General features: G+C 44.7%; 1 protein-coding gene across 1 annotated transcript in view; it reads left to right on the top strand.

The window, feature by feature from the left end:
• The window catches only part of UNC13C (unc-13 homolog C), a 1,458,878-nt gene that overhangs the window by 725,727 nt on the left and 711,212 nt on the right, over nt 1-21,939 (top strand). The window contains exon 14 of the mRNA XM_085644160.1: nt 18,902-19,052. Coding sequence (XP_085500286.1) covers nt 18,902-19,052 — 151 coding nt within the window. The remainder of the gene's footprint in view (nt 1-18,901; nt 19,053-21,939) is intronic.

Here is a 21,939-nt window from a genome sequence, read left to right as displayed (position 1 = left end):
ATAGAGATATGCTGATTACGCTGACATTAATTATAATGTAAAATCCTCTTTAATGGTGAAGTGGTATTTTAATTTGCAATTCTGAAAATGCCACTGTTAAAAAGTTGCATCTTCCTGTCCCAACCAAATGTGACTTTCTGCCAGTGTCTTGGGTCACATGACTGTGAATGGCTATGATGCTGACATTTGTGTATTGCTTTCAGACAGTGAGAAGAAGGGGGCTTAGCTGTGAACAGACTTGATCATTCTGGCAAGATGGCTAGGTAGGAGCTGTACCCAGCCTCCTTACCCTTCAAAGGGCTTTGTCTATAGCACCCACAATGGAACCTGACACCAAGCCTAGCCTGTCTTTTGTCACCCCAGAAATTATGAAGCCTTGACCAGGAGAAGGGGAGGAACTTTTCAGAACCAGTTTTGAGAGGTTAGGTCAGGGAATTTTCCCATACAAAGTCTGGAACCAAGAGAAAATATTGGATCCCCAGAACCATTTATGAGAACACAGACCTGTGGAAGACTTAAAAGAAAGTGCTCTGTCACTTGAAGTGCTGCCTTGCTGTCTAAAGAAGAAGGATTGGATCTGCTTGCCTTAATTCCGAGCTACCGAAAGTGAGTCAGAGGTCCAGTTGGCTGACCTCCTGTATGAGCTACAGGGACAAACCAAGCTTCAAAGGCCTCCCTGTAACAGCCCAACTGACAAGCTGCAACTGGACCTGCCTGGACCTTCCTATCCCTTGTGGCTTGCCTCTGCTGAAGTCCTGATCCTCAAGAAGCAATGGAAGAAAAACAGACCTCATGAGGACCTTTAGATACTGTCCCTCTGCTCAACATACATATTGCTCACCATATTAAGCAAGGGAGTATACCAAAACCATCAGTGAAGTCATCAAAAGAAGTAGAAATCTATCTAAGACAATCAAGCAATGCATCAACTCTCTGACATACTTACCTATTCTTTGCACACAGAAAGGTCCAATGCCATTCACATCTTCTTCAGTAAAGAAATACAGAAGATGCAATAGCACATTAATGTCACTGAGCCTGCTTTAATTCTCATACCCATGCCTCCTCATAGGATCTTACAGTGGTGAACCTTCAAAGCCCTTTGCTCTCCCAAATTGTGCTAACATATACAATTCCCTCAAAAACATTTGTTATGAGGAAGATGTATTACATTGTCCTTCCTGGAAGATCTCTCTAGGGATGCTTTCTTACCTCTACCTGCCATTGGCAATGCCTCTCTCATTCAAAGAATCTTCCCAAAGCTCTAAAGACAGGCCAGATCATCCTACATCTAAAGAAACCTACACTAGACCCTGATGGCCTCACCTTCTACCTGTACATTACTCTTTTACCATTCATCAGCAAGTTCATTTAAAAAGCAGTCTGTGTTCACCTCCAATCCATATCAGTGCTAAGCATCTCCTACTTGATTACCAGTGTGGCTTCAGATCACGCTGCAGCACAGAGAACACAACCTTACACATCATAGACCACAGATGAATTTGACCCATTCTGCTAGAATTGCTGGGCCTCTCAACTGCGTTTGACACAGTCAACCATCCCAACCACATATGCACCTGGGAGTCTTGAATGGGATTCACTAGCACTATCCTTCACTAGTCCTACTCTTACCTTTCCAAATGAAAAGAAGTCTGTCACATGGGCACCTCCAGGTTCCAAAAGATCTCTATCACCTGTGGAGTCCCTCAGGACTCTATACTGTCTTCTATCATTTTAACATGGATCTGCTTGGTGCTCTGCTCACAGATAACTGCATCAAGATTGATCATTATGCTGATCGTGCACAACTTTACTTGAGTCTTCTCAGCTTCAGACATTTAACACCTCAAACACTGCTTACACATACTGAGACCTAGAGACTCAGTGCATACCTTAAGCTCAACTTAACCAAGCTAGAATTCTTGTTTTTTGTCAAGAAAGATAAACTAGACACAGCACAAACACAGCAGAATGACATGAACTTTGACGGCATCAAACCCCAACTTGCACCAAATAGCAAGTCACTTAGATTCAACCTGGACATCAGTCTCATCTTCAAGGGACACATTGCCAAAAAACAAAGCTGAACTGGTACCTGCTCTCTCTTCTGGAGAAAGTAACAGTATTTCTTCCAGAAAGAGACTTCAGAACTGCTGTTTACCCCCTTGTACTCTTGAATCTGTATGGTGGCAATGCTCTAATACATGGCCTCCCAGACTCCACACTCAGACTCCTAGATGCATCTTACACTCCGCAGCACGTCTCCTCTAGGGCCTGAAGTAATATGAACACATCATCCTCGCAGCCAGGACTCATCATCAAACTGCAGACTGCAGAAGTGTAAAAAGGGAAACACAAGAAATGAAATGCCTATCTGAATAGCTCACCTTATCACCTTTGAGGGTATCCAAGCGCTGGCCATAGGCACGGGGAGATTAAGTGATTTGCCCAAAATCATAGGATGTTGAGCTGATTTTGAGACTCAAACCTAGATTCTGTAACACAGAATTAATATTTCAATTTGCAAACCAAATGAGTATGAGCTTCTGATTTCTGATACCAGATTGTAAATATGTAACTTAAAATGACATGTACGTACATTCAGAATCCATTCCTTCAGTGCACATAAACTATCTTTCATGTGGTATTAATACTTTGATCAGCCACACAGAGCTCAATTCTGTTTGCCTGACTACTTTAGACAATAATGCACTTTGATCATACCTAGCAGGTGGTCTTCTCCATTGCTTTTATCCCCCCCTTTCAAGGGAGAGTGGGAAACTGCACCACTATTAAGCTGTGAAGTGCTGCATAGGAAGATACTGTTATTTGCTAACATTGCAGGTAAGGGGATGGAGTAGACTATCCCTGTATCTGCAATGTTAGCATTGAGTAGTCACGTGCCTTGGAGATATTTAGGAAAACAGAAGAAAAATCCTTGGGACATCAACTACCTGTCTGCTTTGTCCACATCACTTTACTTGGTGTAGAAACTACTGAGCAGCTTCAGCACCATAAAGAACATCATGATCGTGTTGGTCATCAACATTATAAAATGGTCTTGAAACAACACTACAGTCTTCACCATGCAGACTGGTGATTTCTTGGGGCATATTTACAAGGAAATGGCTGAACCTGTACAGCGCTGTGGCAAGATTTGCAGAACTGCGCTTCATCATTTCCGAAACGCAGGGATGTGACATATTTACCACTGTACATCGTACCTTTGTGTTTTCCCTAGCACTGGCGCTAAAAATAGCTGCCTAGCACCAACACAGAGCAAGGGTGCCTGTGTTGCTGTTAATGATTGTGTATGTGCAGAAGGTGTCCCTGCAACACCCACTTCATGCCCCTTGCATGCAGATACCTGCATGAAAGGGTACCATATTTACAAAGAAGTGTTTAGCCACCAAAAGTGGCTTAAAGCCACTTTGTAAAAATGGTGCAGGGCATTGTGCCACTGCAAAGTTGGTAAAAGTGACGTACTGATGGCGCAATCCCCTTGTAAATATGCCCCCATGTTTGCTATAATTTCAGAAGACACAAGATTCTAGCGCTAATCCTGCTCCACAAGGGTCCCTAAAGTCCTCAGCTTTGTAGGGGAGACGCTTCGTTAGCGGATTTTGCAGTTTTTGCCGCCAATTGACTGCCAGCAGGACACAGAGCCCGGACTACAATCCCCAGGTTTCAGCGGGGCACCAGCGTGATTGCCGGCCACTCCCCTAAGTCAGCGGGGGCTACTTCTACCGCTCGCGCCTCCCGCTTCGCGGGAGACGTTTCGTTAGCGGATTTTGCAGTTTTTGCCGCCAATTGACTGCCAGCAGGACACAGAGCCCGGACTACAATCCCCAGGTTTCAGCGGGGCACCAGCGTGATTGCCGGCCACTCCCCTAAGTCAGCGGGGGCTACTTCTACCGCTCGCGCCTCCCGCTTCGCGGGAGACGCTTCGTTAGCGGATTTTGCAGTTTTTGCCGCCAATTGACTGCCAGCAGGACACAGAGCCCGGACTACAATCCCCAGGTTTCAGCGGGGCACCAGCGTGATTGCCGGCCACTCCCCTAAGTCAGCGGGGGATATTTATAGGAACCCGGAATCCCGCCACGCTAAGCCCGGGCAAAGGGCGGGCCCTCTGTGGCCCTCCGTGGACCGACGAGACCGGCCCCGGCACAGCACCCTGCTTAGACGCAAAGAACTAGGAATACATCTCATTGTAAGTTGTATTTACTCTTTTACTGTGGCAATTTGAGTATTTGATACTGTTATCACCATGACTACAAGCATGCCGAGTCCATCTCCTGCCATGGCTGATAGACTGGGAACTGTAATGAATGGTACTTTGGATAATTATCTAATCAAGACTCCATTTACAGGAACAACCGAGTCTTCCCTAGCAGAGCGAAGACTTGAGCGTAGACGCTCTATTGAAATTATCAAAACCAGGGCATTGTTTGAGCTCAATTCCACAGCTACCCCTGCAAATGATTGTATTCCTGTACCAGCCCTTGTTGACGATACTTTAAGTACAGAAGGTGTACCCTTCCTGTTGAGAGAATGTGTAGCACCCTGTACTTCCTCTACTGGAACAGTTATTATTGATTCGTCACTTGATCTACTCAGTTCTCCAGGAACTTCGAAAATTGCGTCACCTACCTCCCATAAGTCTAAGAAACCTAAGAAAGCTGTACAACCAGCAAGGCAACTTCCACCACCTGCTAAGAGGAGACGTAAAGGGATGGAACTTACAAAACAAAGGATGAGCCATACCGTTTTTGGGAAGAAGGCGACCCCCTCCAGTTCTAAAGTTATATCCACTGTAATTACTAAGGACGTGCCCGGATCAGACACTGTTTCCATACCAGCGCCGACCTCTGCACATATAGAGGTGGCACACTGCACTGAACATTGTCCTAAAGATAATGGGTCCAATATCAAAATTACTAGTAACCTTGTGGACACTTTCGAACTGATATTGCGTTCTTATACTCTAGCAATTGTAGAAAGGTTGGAAAAAATTGAGAACCGACTAGGGAAAATTGAAGCAGACCTTGATAGGAAGTCTTGTCCTATACAATGAAAAGCTCAATCAGAACCCGATCAGGCCCAAGCCCACTCATCTGGGGGAAATCCTGTTGTTAAAATCCGACCACCACTAATTGATAATGGGTTAGCCGTAAACATAGTTCCCACTAATTCATCACTAGGCGACCTGTCCCCTGGTAGTAATTTAATAAGAGTGCCAGTCCCGATCTCTAATCCTACTGCGAGTAATAGTATTACTAACCAGCCAAATGCTCCTGTGTGTAACGCGCCAGTTAATACTACTTCCCATCCTACAATCCCTGAAAACAATATCACTAACGATACGGGTAATTGTTCAGATGGGTTACAGAGACATGAGGAGGGAGGCCGGAGGCAGATCCAAGGGAATCAGTCTAGGGGACCCCTACCGGATCTTCCACCTGAGGCTGTCCCCTATGTTGTGATTCTAACGGGGGTTCCTGAGCTTTCAGTAAATAAGAGAGAAGGTTTCTTCCAACTAAAGAATAAAATAGCACATTGGCTGGCACTACATAGGCCGATCACTAGTAACATTAATGGCGAAATAATCCATGTACGCCGGCTTCAATGGTTGGGGGGTAGACCTAAAGATATTAGGGGGGATGTGGTCGTGATAAACATTAGAGACCAAAAAGCAGTACGTCATGTCTTGAGCTGGCCAGGGGTCAACTCAGGAAGTTGCATTACTCCACGTCCCCTGACCTATTTCTATCCACGATCTGTTGTATTTTCCCACCAGACTAGGGGCTACACACTATCTAGTATTAAACTTCCCGATGTGTCGAATCTCAGGAACCTAGCCATAACGTCAGAAGACCTTGAGTGGAATATGGTACCTACTAGGCCAGGTTTCCCTGTACATAGGAGCTGGGATCACCCGGCACCTTTCACCCCACTGGAAGTTTCTAACCGGTTTAACATCCTTAGTGGTTTGGATACTTGTGATTGAAGTTTACAGCCACCCGGGGAGGAGCCAGTGGGTACGGCTGAGACTTTGGATAGGATTTCACCCACTGTTTTAAATATACCCGATAGAGGTTTCATTCCGGCTGGTGTTACTATCAATGTACCAATTAACTTTGCTCGTAGCATAAAACTAACTACTCAAGGAGACCGCTTAAATGATACACTTAATCATGGTCTAAATAATTACGAGATTTATGCTGGGGCTACAGGCTCTTCCATGCCAAGCAACCTCCAAGATAAATCATGCTATACTGATCATTCGGGAGAAGGTAACGGAAATAAGTCTTGTGAAAAGTGGAATATCAATGGCACAGAAGTTTCTGTAACTGTCCCAAATGATACAACTTGTAACGCGGAGAGCCAGCTTCTAGTTTCATGGAATGTGGCTGGTTTAAAAAACAAGTTGACCTCCAGTGACTGGGCTACTTTCATTGACAATTTTATGATAGTAAACATGCAAGAAACATGGGCTTTAGAACCCCAACATAGAACTGGGTATCTCCACTTTGCAATACCTGCAACGAAAACAAATAGAGGGAGACCCAAGGGGGGATTGACTACCTGGGTAAAACAGGACGACGGTTTTACTATTTCACAACTTGAAATTGATTCAAGGGATATCCTGGCGGTTAAGCTGAAATCTTCATCGTTTGGCGAGCTCATTATTTTTAATGTATATGCCAGAGGAAAGCCAGGAGGGAAGCCTTCAGAAGTTGTAACGACACTGGGACATTATGCCAATATTTGGAAGGGACGGGCTAATATGCTAATTTGTGGTGATTTTAACTGCTCCTATGAGCCCCTGGATCAAACAGACCTGGAGCTTACGGAGGCAGAGGATGTCTGCTGGCAGATTCCCAGTCTTGGCCTTGCCCCTATCAAACGGTGGACCCAGGCCGCCCTACAACTCAAGACTTTTAGTCTTGAGTATGGTTTGAGAGCAGTGAATGGCAGGACTCGAGGTGATAAGCAGGGCAACCCAACTTTTAATAACGGATTGTGTACCAGTAGAATAGATTATATACTGGTAAACCTTGAATTTTGGTCTAACATACTCGACATGATAGTTATAGAACGTATCGAAAGTGACCATAATCCTTTTAAGCCTTGAGCTGCAGTTATACAAAGGGCAGGGGTCAATACATGTAGATTTGATAGGCGACATCATCTTGACAAATGATACTCGGCGGCTTAGATGGGCAGAGTGTCTGTGCAAGCCTGAATCGATTAACCAAATGAATGAAATGGTAAATGAAGCAACAATTGAAATGCTGGGGCAGCTGGATTCTGAGGACTGCTGCAGTAGGGTAATTCACACCCATTCGACCCTTTTTCTTAAACTTAGTACTTTTTTTAATATTCCCAGGAAAAAGCACCCCGGTAAGGGGAATAGAAAACAAGCATCATGGTATGATAAAAATTGTAGGCTCGCTTACAAATCCTTAGCTGATGCTGTGCGATCCACCGATAGGGAAGTTATAAGGGCGGCAAGGATTCACTACAAAAAGACACAAAATGTGGCGAAAAAAACCTGGGACACTAAATACTGGGACGAACTATTGGCAGCCAGTCAGTCCAGAGATTTAACGGACTTCTGGCATCTTGTGAGGTGGGGCATGGGAAACCAAAAACCAGCCCCGGTTAACCATGTCCCACCAGAAAAATGGGTAAAGCACTTCAAATCCCAGTTTGCAAATATGAATAATGTCCCGCCACCCGTACTAGCTTCTCTTAGCCCCCTTCCGCCAGTTACTACATTAGTGTTCACCAAAAAAGATGTCGAATGTGCCCTCAATTTAATTCCTAAAGGTAGGGCTCCGGGCCTAGACAAAATTCCTGAAGACTTGTTCTTGCATAGTAGATCAGTCTGGGTCCCTTATATCGAATTATTGGCAAACACTCTGGCTAAAGGCACCATGGTGCCAGATTTATGGCGGGGAGCTGAAATCGTACCAATTTATAAGAAGGGTGACCGAGCTGACCCGGGAAACTACAGGCCAATTAGCTTAATAGCCTGTATTCAAAAAGTGGTGGCCAGAATGGTCCTTCTCAGGGTCCAGACCTGGATTGAGGAATCAGGAATCATGTCCACTTTACAGGCTGGTTTTCGACCCCTGACCAGCACGGTGGACCAAGTTTTTAGATTTTCCACAATATACTGGAAATGGGTGATTCTGGGGGGAGGCACACTGTATGCAGCCTTTGTTGATTTAAAGGCTGCATTTGATTTAGTACCGAGAGACAGGCTGTGGAGAGCGCTCCGTGATCAGGGCATCCCACCTGAATTACTTGCAATTCTGATCACATTACATGAAAATAATTATGCGCAGGTCAGGTGGGGTAACCAGAGCCAAGTTACTGACAGTTTCCCAACTGAAAGGGGTGTCCGGCAAGGATGTGTGCTGGCACCCACATTATTTACATTGTATATAAATAAAGTTATTGAATACTACCAAGACTCTACAACCGATCCACCTAAACAGAATGGCATCCCCGTCCCCCTTCTGATGTTTGCCGATGACACCCTCCTATTATCTAAAACACAGGAAGGGTTACAGAAGGCAATAGTCTGCTTTGAAAAGTTTTGTAATGATTTTGGCCTTTCTGTTAATGTCTCCAAAACTAAATTTATGACAATGCATAGGCACCGGATCATCAAGGGCAGAGTTTTTATGAATGGGGAATTACTAGAGCAGACTGACAGCTTTAATTATCTGGGCATCACATTGGGCTCCAGGTTACAGTGGAAGCCTCATGTGGCCCATTTAATCTCTAAGCATGCGCAACTTTCAGGCGCACTGCTGAGAGAATTTAAGCTGTCAGCCACCAAACCCATAGCCCCAGTATTAAAAATCTATGACTCGAGAGTAAGATCTTCCATGCTGTATGGAGCTGAATTGTGGGGGATGTCTGATATAGCAGGCTTACAAAAAGCACATAATAGGTTCCTTCGCTGTATCACAGGCCTCCCACAATCTACACCATTAATACCTCTTCGCATGGATCTGGGGTGTCAGAGTCTAGAAAATATTTGTAGATTTAGACCAATTGCTTATTGGAGAAGACTGTGGGTCACCCCCGAACTGAACCACTATGCGTTGGCACTTTTGGAGACGCGTAATATGGATACAGGGGAAAAAATTCCCTGGTTCAGGAAGGTAAAAATCCTTTTAAAGTCCTTAGGAATGGGGGATCTATGGGACAATCCACAGGGGACAATAATTCCCACTAAACAGGAGTTGAAAGAGGCCTACTGGTCATATATATCCCTGGTGGAATTCCAGTCACATACAAATCCTTCACATACCAAGGTTTTTTTGGAGTTGAAACATTCTATTGGGTATGAGGAGTACTGGGATTTGATCACATTGCCTCAAGATAGGAAATTATATCACCAGTTCAGGGTAGGTACTCTTCCATTGAACACGATTACCTGTAAATGGGCATCTAACAAAAACGATCAAATGTGCCCTTTCTGTAAGATATTTCGTGAAACCATAGCACATATTTTGTTTATTTGCCCTGTATATAAGGCCCCCCGCCTAAGATGGATTAGAGCAGTTTGCATCCAGAAGGGTATTAAGACGGGGATTTCTGCACTAAGAATATTTCAATCCGATAGTTCTGAAATAATAGTGATTGCCATAGCTAAATTTCTGAAATGGATGGTTAATCAGAGCCGGGAAACTGAAAGCCCTTCAGCTGCCCTAAATGTAAACCAGTATAATGATGGAATTTTTTATACTTTTTTAGCTTGTTTTTATGGAAAGCAGATATTTATTTTTTTAATTGGTCGATTAGGAATACCACCTACGCAGTAAAACAAATCATGTTGCTCCCAGCACTAGTACCATGAATTCTATATGTACAGCCCAAAAAAAAATTGGAAATGTTTAATGATGAAATGTTTTTTAAATGTGTTTTTGTAAATAATGATGAGTTTTGTTTTTAAATTGTCTTTCATGACTTGAAGTCGAAATAAAGACTGTTTGATTGATTAAATATCTGACTGATGGTGGTGGGAAATCTTCAGAAATGGGCATGTTTATAATTGGGTGCAAGAATCCGAGCCGGCAATGAAGCTAATGGATATTGCTTTCCTTAGGAAATCTACAATTGCAATAAAACCCCACCCCTAGCTTTGTATTCCTGCAGTTTACCATTTAATTTGATTTTAATGTGTTTAATTGGTAGAAACTGCTTATTTTCTCCCTTTAAATTATGTTCAGGTATATAACCACTATTATTTTCAATAATGTAATTTGAACACATCAGATGAATGCAGCCAAAATAGAAAGAATCGCCTGGATTTGGGAGTGGCAATAAAGTAATAACTGGATACTTATTTCATTTGCCAATAAATCAGCATTTGTAGTACGGCGGGAGGAGGGAAACAGCGGGAAGAAGGAAGAAATGAGTAGAAAAAGGCAAAACAGAGGGCAGAAAATGAGCAGACAAGAGTTAAGAAGAAAAATGAGCAGAACAGGGGAAGCAAGGTAAAACAGAGGGCAGAAAAATGAGCAGAGGAGGCACAAACATAGGGCAGCAGATGTAAGTGGACTGCAGGCAAGCTGAACAGGAGAACGCAGGGGGACCAGGCACGAGGTCCTGCTCCAAAGAATACCTATTTCCTATAATGCTTCTCTGTAGGGTGACTTGGGGCACACATATGAGCATATAGTTGGAAATCTTCTTTTTTATTACCGGATGCTAATTGGCAATTCTGGCAGCAGTAAGAATGTCTCCCACTCCAGAAGGGGAAAACATCTTTTGATGTCAAAAATATCCTAATGGATTATTCCTGAATTGCTACCAATTTACCACTAGTGGTAAAACTACTGCCAGAGCTGATTGCATTGCTAATTTCTTTCCTGGGATAGACTATCAGGCATGATTAAATGGTACTGTTTATGAACCAAAATAACATCAGTTGAGAGCTGATCGTACATTATGGAAGAAGGAAAACCAGCTGCCACTATCTCTAGTGTAGGTTACCTATGGTAACTACACACTAATAATCTGTGCATTAGTTCCTGTTGCTGCCACTTAAATTCACAATCTCTGACCTGTTATTTATTTACTGAGGTACAAGCAACTACCAGCGGTTAAAAATATAGTTTCACTTCACCTCACAGGCTCATGACAAGTGGGGCTGTGTGAAGTGTCTGTGTATAACACCTTGCAACTTTGTGATCTTTTTTTAACTTTCAAGCTTTATAAAGTGTGAAGCTTAGGAAGTTGTTGTTTTTTCCTAAAGGCAACTTCAGCAGTATTTCACAGCAGGAGGAAACTGTTCCTATTGCAGCGAAGGCCCGCACATAGAATCACGCGAAGATCTATGAGGCCCTGTTCGCTGTATCACATTCACATCCTCACACTGTCTGTTTTGTACCATGTCTAACACTCTGTAGAGTTAACAATGCTACTTACTGTGCGATTCCTGCCTAATTTCAGTAGACACCAGACATGCCCCCTTTCTGCCACTGACACCAGGCTGATACTACAGTAGTATGTCCCAGTGGTGTAGCTAAACTTTGAGAAGGCCCCCTACAAGGTATGTGAAGGGGCCCCCTTCAGACTCAATCAGGAGGTCTCTGGGCAGGGTGCTGTGCTAAGGGGGCCCCCTCGAGCTTGCGAACCCATCGCTCCGCAGGTGCTGCGGAGGCCTATGTATGCCACTGGTCTAGCCCCTGTCCTCCAGAGGGATCATTGGCTCTCCAGCGGCAGCCACTGTCTCCCAAATGTTGTAATGCACTTTACAACACATCATGCCTGCATCATGAGGGGCTGCTGCCAGGCCATCACCGGCACCATGAGGAAGACTGGTCCAACAGGGGAACATCCTGTACAAGGAAATCTGGTTTGCAGCTGGTACAGTGATGGTTAACTCCTCTCAGGACACGTCAGTCAAAGCCAGAAAACATAGCCCAACTTAATTGAGGCTAGGTTTCAGTACGTCATATGACACCAGCGCCTGCATACCCTCACGGATGACAAGTAGCTCTCAAGTAGCAATAAACTTGAAAAACGGGAAGAAGTGTCTTAAAATTGGATCGAAACCAGACTACATTTCAAGGTCTCAACAACCACATTAATAAATAAATAATCTAAGAAAGCTATGATGAAGTGCTGCATTGTGTGATTGTTCTTCCAATATACATCAACATTTTTGAAGGCGTAGATACTTTTTATTGCTCTTTGGAGGGCCCTGTGCTTTTAAGTCTCCTGTAACTGCATTGGTCATCTTTAAGGTTAAAGTACAACAAAGACCCCATTTTGAGAATCTATGAATGCATTAAATTCACCTGGTGCCAAGAGTTTACAGAGTTGAAGTATGTGTAGGCCAGAGATGGTACAAACTAGTGAAAGGCCCATAGCATCAATCTGAGTGACTACTATATGAACACTAAAAGTGTGCTTGGAAAAGATGCAGGTTGCATGAATGAGTGGTAAATGCCTATGTGCTTTCAGTGCAATTGAAGTGTATGAATTGTAGCAGTGCTTGAAGAGGCTGCATGGCCACAAGGTCTGGGTGTGAGGAAAATATTGGTGCCAGCAAAGTCCTTAGTCAATTTATGGCTAGCAGCATTGTATCTGCAGACCTCACCTTTGGTATGTACGTAGAGCACATGGTTGTCTGTCCCATAGGTATCTGTATAATATACAGTCTGATTGACTGATTGAGAGAAAAAGAAAAATCACACAGAAAAATATTTCTAGTTTGTTTAGTGTGTTAAAGACAGTTAGATGTCCTCTGTTACCTTACTACCTAGATCATGTATATTGCATAATTTCTTAAGTCTCATTATATGGTTTAAACGTTTTTGGATAACGATTATGGGAGATAAATGTTCTGCCCGATTCTCAATGCTCACACCACTAACTCATAATAATCGGTGTCTTTGTACCTCAAGACATACTGCCTCGCGATATAATTTGTGTTTGTGGGCCTGTCTACAACACGCGGTGCTTAATTTGTAAGTGCCTGGGCCTTTGTTAGGAGACCTCTACAGCTTGTATCACCCATTGCTCCTGCCAGCGCTACCAATGATAGTACCAACACAACTATTAACCATCACACCACTACATGTGTGACAATTCAGACTATTCCATGCCCCCAAAGCTATATGAAAGGCTTTGAATGTATATTGAATTAATAAACATGTGTGTTAGATCTGGGAGTTTCTAGTTGGCAGAGGTAGGTACCACTGTCCTAATAGGGACCCTTACTTCTAGTCAGGGTAAGGGGGATACAATCTTTAGATAACCCCTGCTCACCCCCTTGGTAGCTTGGCGCGAGCAGACAGGCTTATCAAAGGCAATGTGTAAATTATTTGTACCGACACTCACAGTAACACAGTGAAAACACCAAAAATGGACTCCACACCAGTGTAGATAAATAAAGTACTGTTATATAAACTACACAAGACCAAAACGACAAAAATCCAACATACACAGTTCAAGAATATGGTTTCAAAAGAGTTCTTAGCTTATTATTATTATGTTTCTTATATAGCGCCTGAATCGACCCCCGAAGGGGTATCTCCGCGCTTGCCTTGGGAACCCGTCCTGGCTTTTCCCTGTGAGATAGCCCCTACAGGGCATCCCCAAGGTGAAAGCCAGGCATCCTGCCGCGGGGGGCCGTTGTGGAGATTAAGCAAGCTTAATGCCCAGAGTTGCAGAGTGTGAACCCATGATTAGGTCAGGCACCGAAGCGAGAATTATCAAGTCCATGGACATTTGAGCTCAAGACCCTGCCGCGTCGGGAATTGAACCCTGGTCCCGGGTCTGACCTCTGCGTCAGGTTCTGCCTGCTCTAACCAGTGAGCCACACTTCTCCAGTGACAAAATAATCCACATTAGCGTCGATTTTTGCCAACCGTACCTGGTGATGCGATAAAAGTTCCTAGCGGCGCTCAGGCGTTGAAAAACAAGCAACAGCGTCAGTCCTGAGACCCTGGGGAGGCGATGTGACAACCCTGCTGCACGCAGCGGGTGTTTGCGACGAATCCGGCCTGTATGGTGAGTGAGGCGATACTTGTATGGATTCCAAGGCATCGCTTCTCCGGTAGAAATTTACTCGCAAAGGCACGATGCGACGATCTTCGATGTTTCTGCGATGATGTTCGCAGCGATGAAATACGGCCCGCTAACGAACGGTGCGACGATTTTCGATGGCTCTGCGACGATGTTCGCAGCGACGAAATGCGGCCCGCTAACGAGCAGTGTGACGATCTCACTCAGCGGCGGCAGGCTCTGCGACGATACACGCAGCGACGGGAATCTTCCCGCTCCGCGGGGATGCGCTCTGAAGAGGAACGTGGCGTTGACGCTGCAGCGGCGAAAGGCGCTGCGACGAACTTTGCGGCGACGGAAATATTCTCGCTAAGCCGGCGGTGCGTGAAAAATCTTTTACTTCTTTTCTCTTGGTCAGCTTCCCAACAGCAGGCACCACTTCCAGAGGCCCCACAATTGGATCAAGCACTCTAGGAAGGTCAGAACTCACACAGCAGAGTTCAGGGGGGAAGCTGGGGGTGAAGTCCTTTTGTTCCTGAGACTTCTTAACAGGAGGCCAGCTCTACTCAGGCCCTTGGAGATTCCTTCAAGCCAGGGGACACAGCACACAGCAAAGTCCTTCCCCTCTCCTTGGCAGCAAAGCAACTGCAGGTCAGCCTTACAGCAGATCAGTCCTTCTTCTTCAGTCTTCCAGCTTTCTCCTTGGCAGAGGTTCCGTCTTGATTCCAGGATGATCTAATTTTCTGTAGTCTGGGTCCCATTACTTATACCCCAAAATCCTTTGTCCTCTGAAGGCAGAGGGGCCTTGGGCTAGTCAGAACCAGTTCTGGCCAGTCCTGGAGCACCCTGTTTACTTGGTTTCTTCTTTCCTTTGAGAGAGAGGGGCAGAATCGTCAGCCGCCCAGCAGGGGGTGGAGCCAGTATTGTGGAAGGCAGGCACAGCCCTATTCAGGCCCAGGTGCTACTCCTCCCACCCATCTACAGGGGAATTTGCCTATTGAACCCTGGGCTGACTCACTCAGCCTCTGGGAGCCACCCCTGTCCCTGTCACTCACAAATCAGACAGTCAATTCACAAACAGGCCAAGGCACACAGAAAGGGCAGAAAAGGAAACAGCCACTTACTAAAAGTGCTGTTTTCACACACAGGATTTAAAAACCATCTTTCCTAAAAGATGTGTTATTACATTCTGAGTTCAGGGATACCAGACTTAAATTTACTATCTTGCTCCTATGGGAAGATATGCAGGTAAACATTATACTCAGCATTCCCCATTATAGCCTATGGGCAAGATAGCCTTTCAATAGTGAAAAACGAAAATGGCTGTAATTCACTACCAGAGCATGTCACCTACACCAATACATGCTCTACCTTTCACATACACTGCAACCTGCCCAGGGAGGAACCTAGGGCCTTCCATAGGGGTGTCCAATGTGTACAGAAAGGGAAGGGTTAGGCCTGGCCAGTGTGGACACTGGTCAGGTCAGCATGACAGTTAGCAACTGCACCTAGGCACTGCGGTGGCAGGCCTGTGACATCATTGTAGGGCTACTCCTGTGGGTGGCACAATCAGTGCTGCAGGCCCACTAGTAGCATTTGAATCACCAGCCCTGGCACACTCAGTGCACTTTACTAGGGGCTAACAGGTGAAACAAATATACCAATCATGGACAACCAATCAATATAACAATTTACCTAGGGAGCACTTGCACTTTGACACTGATCAGCAGTGGCATAGTGCCCAAAGCATCTAAACCAGCAAAAACGACATTCAGCACAGCATCAAAAAGTCAGGGGAAACCACGCCAAGGATGCCAGGTCAAACAATGTGCTTATCTCTAAATTAGATAAACATCACCACCATGTGGCAGACTGTCGTAAGGGCTGGTTTTAAAAATTACGGGACAGATTAACATGCCCCTTGCGACACTTTTGCGCCGCCATTGCGTCACTTTTGTGACACAGCGGCGGCATAAAAAATGCAGCCAATTTACAACGTGACGCATCTAGGGAGCTGCGTCACATTGTAAAGCCCTGCGTCACATTATGCCTGTATAATGTATGCAGGGTAGGCGTTCCCATGCAAAAAGACACATTGCACAGGCGCAGTGAAATTTATAAGATTTCACTGCGTCATTCTACGCCTTCACTGCATCAAAACTCCTACGCCTGCTCAGATCAGGCACAAGGATTGATGCAGGGCTTTTTACATGGGACCTACCTATGTTTTCTGGGGCATTGCTGGAGTTGCGTCACTTTTGTGGCCAACTCCAACAATGCGTCACTTTTGCTTCAACAGATGCATCAGAATTTCTGACGCATCTGTAATTCCTTGCGTCATGATACACTGTAATGTAAATACAGTGCATCCATGATGGCACTGTATTTACAATACAGTAAGGAGATTTTCTCAATTGTGCGAGAATTCACCAGCCCGCGGTCAATCTCAGCTCAGGACGCTCCGGTGGAGACCTGGGCCAACACCATTGCTAATTTGTTTACCACCAAAATTAGGCAAATTCAGGATTCCTTTCCTTTGAGACCTATAGATGACCCGTCAACTCTGCCGATTGAGACAACTCTCCTGTCGTCTCCAGGCCCAGTTCTGCTAGACTTCCCGCCCCTTTCGGCTGCCGCATCCTTAGCCTTGATGAGGAACCTTAAATCGGGCTCACCGCTAGATCCCTGTCCAGCAAAATTCTTAGCGAGAATGGCAGATGCCGTTAACCCCATAGCTAATCCCATTCTTAACCTTTCCCTGAGTCAGGGATTTTTGCCCCAGTCCTGGAAACAGGCCATGGTCATCCCTCTTATCAAAAAGCCTAATCTTGACCCAGAAGTGCCCTCTAACTATAGGCCAATCTCGCTCCTTCCAGCACTTACCAAGATCCTGGAGAAACACGTTCATAGCGTGCTTTCTAACTTCCTGGAGTCAAACGAGTTACTCCATGAATCCCAATCGGGCTTTCGCTCCAACTTAAGCACCGAGACGGCGCTCCTGGAAGTTTCTGAGATCGTGAAGGAGGTGCTGGATACCGGAGGCAGGGTGATGTTAGTTATGCTAGACCTGTCGGCGGCGTTTGACACCGTCCCCCCTGAGGATCTCCTCACTAGACTACACGACATCGGTCTGGGGGGGACGGTGCTCAACTGGTTTCGTTCCTTTCTAGCCAACCGCCGGCAGACGGTCTGGGTCCCACCTGGATCTGCCGAAATGCCGCCATTGGGAGTCGGAGTGCCTCAGGGCTCTGTATTGAGCCCCACTCTATTTAACATCCTTATGACCCCTCTGGCGACATTGGCAGAGTACTATGGGGGCCGGACCCAGCTTCTGTTCACCTGCCGTAAGAGCGAAGAGTTCGATGGAGAAAGGATCCGTGAGTGCCTTGGGGCTGTTTTTAATTGGTTCCAACTCAACAGCCTCAAGTGTAACTCGGATAAATCCGAAATACTATTCTTCGGATGCCCATCGGAACCAGATTGGCATGGGTGGTGGCCTGCTGACATGTTCCCTCCAACTCAGTCATCTAAGTGGGCTAAGAACCTGGGAGTAAAAATTGACAATGAGCTTTCGCTCAAATCCCAGGTTTCTACTCTTACGGGAACATGTTTCGGGATCCTCAGAATGTTGCGTAAGTTCTTTCCCCTTCTATCTGAGGAACATCGGAGGATAACTGTCCAGGCACTTATAGGATCCAGATTGGACTATGCAAATGTTCTATATCTGGGTCTGCCAGAATATCTCCTTCAGCGTTTGCAGGTGACCCAGAACGCTGCTGCTCGAGCGATCTTTGGCCTGCATCGTCGCACTAGTGCCTCTAACCTTCTTCTATCACTCCATTGGCTTCCTGTACGGAAGAGGATACTGTTCAAGGCCATGACCCTAGCCCATAAGGCCCTGCATGGTAATGGTGCAAAATATCTCCAGAAGAGGCTGGACTTCTACCGACCTACACGATCCCTCAGGTTGGAAACATTGGCTCTGGCTCGGGTACCACGTATCAAAAGGGCTCGTCTAGGCGGCCGGTCCTTTGGATTCCTTGCCCCCCAGCTATGGAACTCTCTACCGGTGTCCTTGCGGACTACCTTGAACTTGCTTGCCTTCAGGAAGGACTTAAAAACTTGGCTGTTCTCTGGTTAGTCCGCTTCCTCTTTTAGGCTCCTGTCTTTTTACTGTTATGTTTTCCAGTTCTTTCTTTAGGTCTGGAGCACAAAGCGCCGGGATACTCCTTTGGAGTAGCCGTTGCGCTATAAAAGTCCCATTTTAACATAACATAACATAACATAACATTCGGAGCTAACGCAAGGAAACTGACTCATCAATGCAGATGCGTCAGTTCCTTGTAAATCTGCCCAAAAGTGCCTTGCTGAGCACTTGAAACCACCGGCTCAATTTAAGCACTGACAACATGTATAATGTGTTTCACGTGTATTTTCAATGGAAAAAGCGGTAGAGGTGTTGTGAAGGAGTACATTGTTGTATAGCGTCCGTTTTACAGTGTCATCATTAGATCCCTGTGGTGTATTTTAATTGAGTTTCAGTCTTCAGTTGAGAGAATCTGTTTGCGTTTTTTCCTTATTCCAACAAAACACTCTGCAGTTATCCAACCAGTGTTGTCCTTTATTTGAACAGTTGCCGTAAAATATAATTTATTTCTAGAGCATGCTGATTTAATTTAATCAGAATCTATTTTTGTTAAGCATCAATTGAAATCTTTGCACAGGTGATACTTTGTTTTGATGTCTTCACAAAATATCTTTCATCAGTTGTAGAATTGCCATCTTTATGGACTAAAATGGGTTTCAACCTATTACTATTGGTAACTTTATGTATATTCATCTGTATCTCTTTCCCTCATAGGCATTTCTCTTGCTTGTCGTCCAAGTACATGTGTCCTGGTGTCCCTGCAGCAATGAGCACTTTGTTGGCAAACATAAATGCATTTTATGCTCACACAACTGCGTCCACCAATGTTTCTGCTTCAGACCGGTTTGCTGCTACCAACTTTGGTGTAAGTGCTATTCTGTTGTATGTTCAGTAATTCTTTATCGTCCTTCCTTGTAATTTCATATCAGTAATGTTTTATTCAAATCGTCTGGTTTGATAGTCTGTCTGTCTATCTATCTATCTATCTATCTATCTATCTATCTATCTATCTATCTATCTATCTATCTATCTATCTATCTATCTATCTATCTATCTATCTATCTATCTATCTATCTATCTATCTATCTATCTATCTATCTATCTATCTATCCATCCATCCATCCATGTATGTATGTATGTTTGTTAGTACGTATGTATGTATGTATATTGCAGCCATTTATGCAGATTACTTTGTAGATAAAATTAGTTCCACAGCTTTTCTTGCCATGTGAATGTAAAGGTTACACCTAACCTGCTTAGCCTGGCTATGAGGTTATAATATATTACAAGTAATTGATCCGTGTGAATATCCAGCCTGTTGGACAATGTCCCACAGTCTAGCCCACAGGGGAATATAAGGTTCCTCCAGGGATCTCGTCACAGCTTTGGTAGTGAAGTAAGAGGGCAATCCCAAGAGAAAATGACTGGGGTTTTGTCTAAGAGCATAGCAAAGAAGAGTGTAAGTACCAACTAAAGAGCTTAAAGGTCAAACAAATGTTAAACTTTGCTAAATAAATTAATTCTAAATTAGAAGAAGAGGATTGTAGCGTCAAACCTTATGGAAAAACAGAATAGGAAAAAATATGGGAGATGATGGAAAATGGAAAAATAAACCACTACAAAACAGTCGCTTTCAACAGAATTCCCAACAGCGCATTGAAGTTTTTCATTTAAGAAGGCAAGCCACAGTGTTACTTTAAATTTGAAAAATAGTCTATTGCATAGCAAGATACCTTGATGTGATGCATTTTTCTTCACTGATGGGGGTAAGTGTAGTAAAGTTTCAAAAAGCTTAAAAAGTATTTGCAATATTCAGACACTGCAGAGTGAGCTCTAAAATCCTCAACTCATTTAGAAACATGATTGGAGTCACCACATAATCACAGTAGTGCCCTGCCCTTACCAGTATTAAATAGATCAGGAAGAAACCGCCTAAGCTTAGCTGCACTCTCAGCTTCACATGTTCATTCGGTCTCCAACTATCAGGTATGCAGCCACAATTTCTAGCAGTCAGCCCTCTTTGCCCGGGCTTTTGAGCAGCCTCCCCATTGTCCACGACCTATGAAGTTTCTCAGTACACAGCTACTTGAAGTATGCTGTTTTAGGTAGAGAAGCATGCAAATAGCCTATGTAACAGGCTGACACATTTTGCAAAAAAGTCACGTTTTGAAGTCCCATTGGACCAGGCAAAAATTCATAAGAGAGGAAGTGACCATAAAGCAATGTCCAGTGGTCCCCAAATCACACTTTAACTTAAATGTTCTTAAAGCATTCCCTGCATCATATGGCTTCCAAGCTCTCGGAAAGTGTGTTGAGAAGCTAAGGAGCTTTTCTGTTCTTCTTAAATCCTCCCACTGTCCAGCCCATTCTACATCTAATTAATTAAACCCATCCAGCTATCTCACGTCTAGAACTCATAGGGGCATATTCACGAGGAAGTGGCAGTGAGAGGCGTTAGCCTCCTTGGACTCTCACCGCCACTTCAGAAACGCCAGGCTTCACCCTATTCTCAAGGATGTGGTGCAGCCTGGTGTTTCCCCCTGCGACGGCGCTAAGTCTAATGACTTAATGCCAACGCAGGCACCCTTGCACCAGAGTGCAAGGGTATCTGCGAGCAGGGAGGTTTGTTTATGTGCAGGAAGGTGTCCCTTCCTGCACAAAGGTGTCCCTTCCTGTTACAAAATGGCATTTTTTAAAAGGTTTGTTTATGTACCGGAAGGGACACCCACCTGTACATGTACATAAACAAACCATGACTTTTTGCTATTTCCATGTGTGCTGCACAAGGCATCACACATGGAAATAGCAAAAACGAGGAGAAATTAAGCATTTCTCCTTGTTTCACCACCTTAAGACCAGGATTTTTCTGGTCGTAAGTTCGGCGCTGCCACCTATGATCCTCGCCCTTGATAATAGGTGTCAGTGCCGAATTCAATGGGTGTTGTGGTGGTACGCCCACCGCAATGCCCACTGCACGCCCCCTTTAACGCTAAGTTTAGTGTGAAAGGGGCCCTATTCTCAAGGCAGCGTTAAGCCACTTAACGTGGCTTTATGCCACGTTAAGTGGGTTAACTCTGCCTTGAGAATGGGCGCTGGCCCTATCGCCACGGTATGGTAAAAAAAAGTGACGTTCCCGTGGCGATAGGAGCTTGAGAATATACCCCATACTGTCTTCTTACAGTAGTCACCATAAGCTCAATACATTATTGTAACCATTAATCATGAGCAAATCTCTTTACTGCCACATTTTCGGACAAAACTCACTGTTTGGCGTCCCTTTTCTTCTCTCTACCTATTTGTAATTATGTGTGAAGACGCCGACTACATTTTTCATGGCAAGGCTGTCAAATTTTGTGAGCTCAACCTGGCCTTGTGGTAGATGTACAAAGTAAATGTCACATTTACGGGCTTTCTTCTGACTGATGGTGTTGTGAATACACACCTTCCTAAGTATATTGATGAACATGACATTTTGAATTCAGCTCAAGCATGATGTTGCCAAGCTCCACGAGATTGATCTCAGCTTTCTTAGGCAGTAAACTTGTCTTGGAAGAAGGGCTTGATGTCTTCGGTGCGCATTTCAGCTACGTTTGACATAGCCTGCTCTTCAAACACCCTTGGAAGGCAGGCCTGATAAAAGACTGTGCCCCGTTGTTTCACTCAACACCAATATCAGTTTAGGAGCTGCTTTACAGGTGTTGCTGTATGGACGGAAGCCCGCCTTTTCCATTTGAACTCTAGCTAAACTGAGA

Source organism: Triturus cristatus, chromosome 3_1 (genome assembly GCF_964204655.1).
Source record: "Triturus cristatus chromosome 3_1, aTriCri1.1, whole genome shotgun sequence".
Classification (NCBI taxonomy): Eukaryota; Metazoa; Chordata; class Amphibia; order Caudata; family Salamandridae; genus Triturus; species Triturus cristatus.
This window is presented reverse-complemented; position numbering and strand designations above follow the sequence as displayed.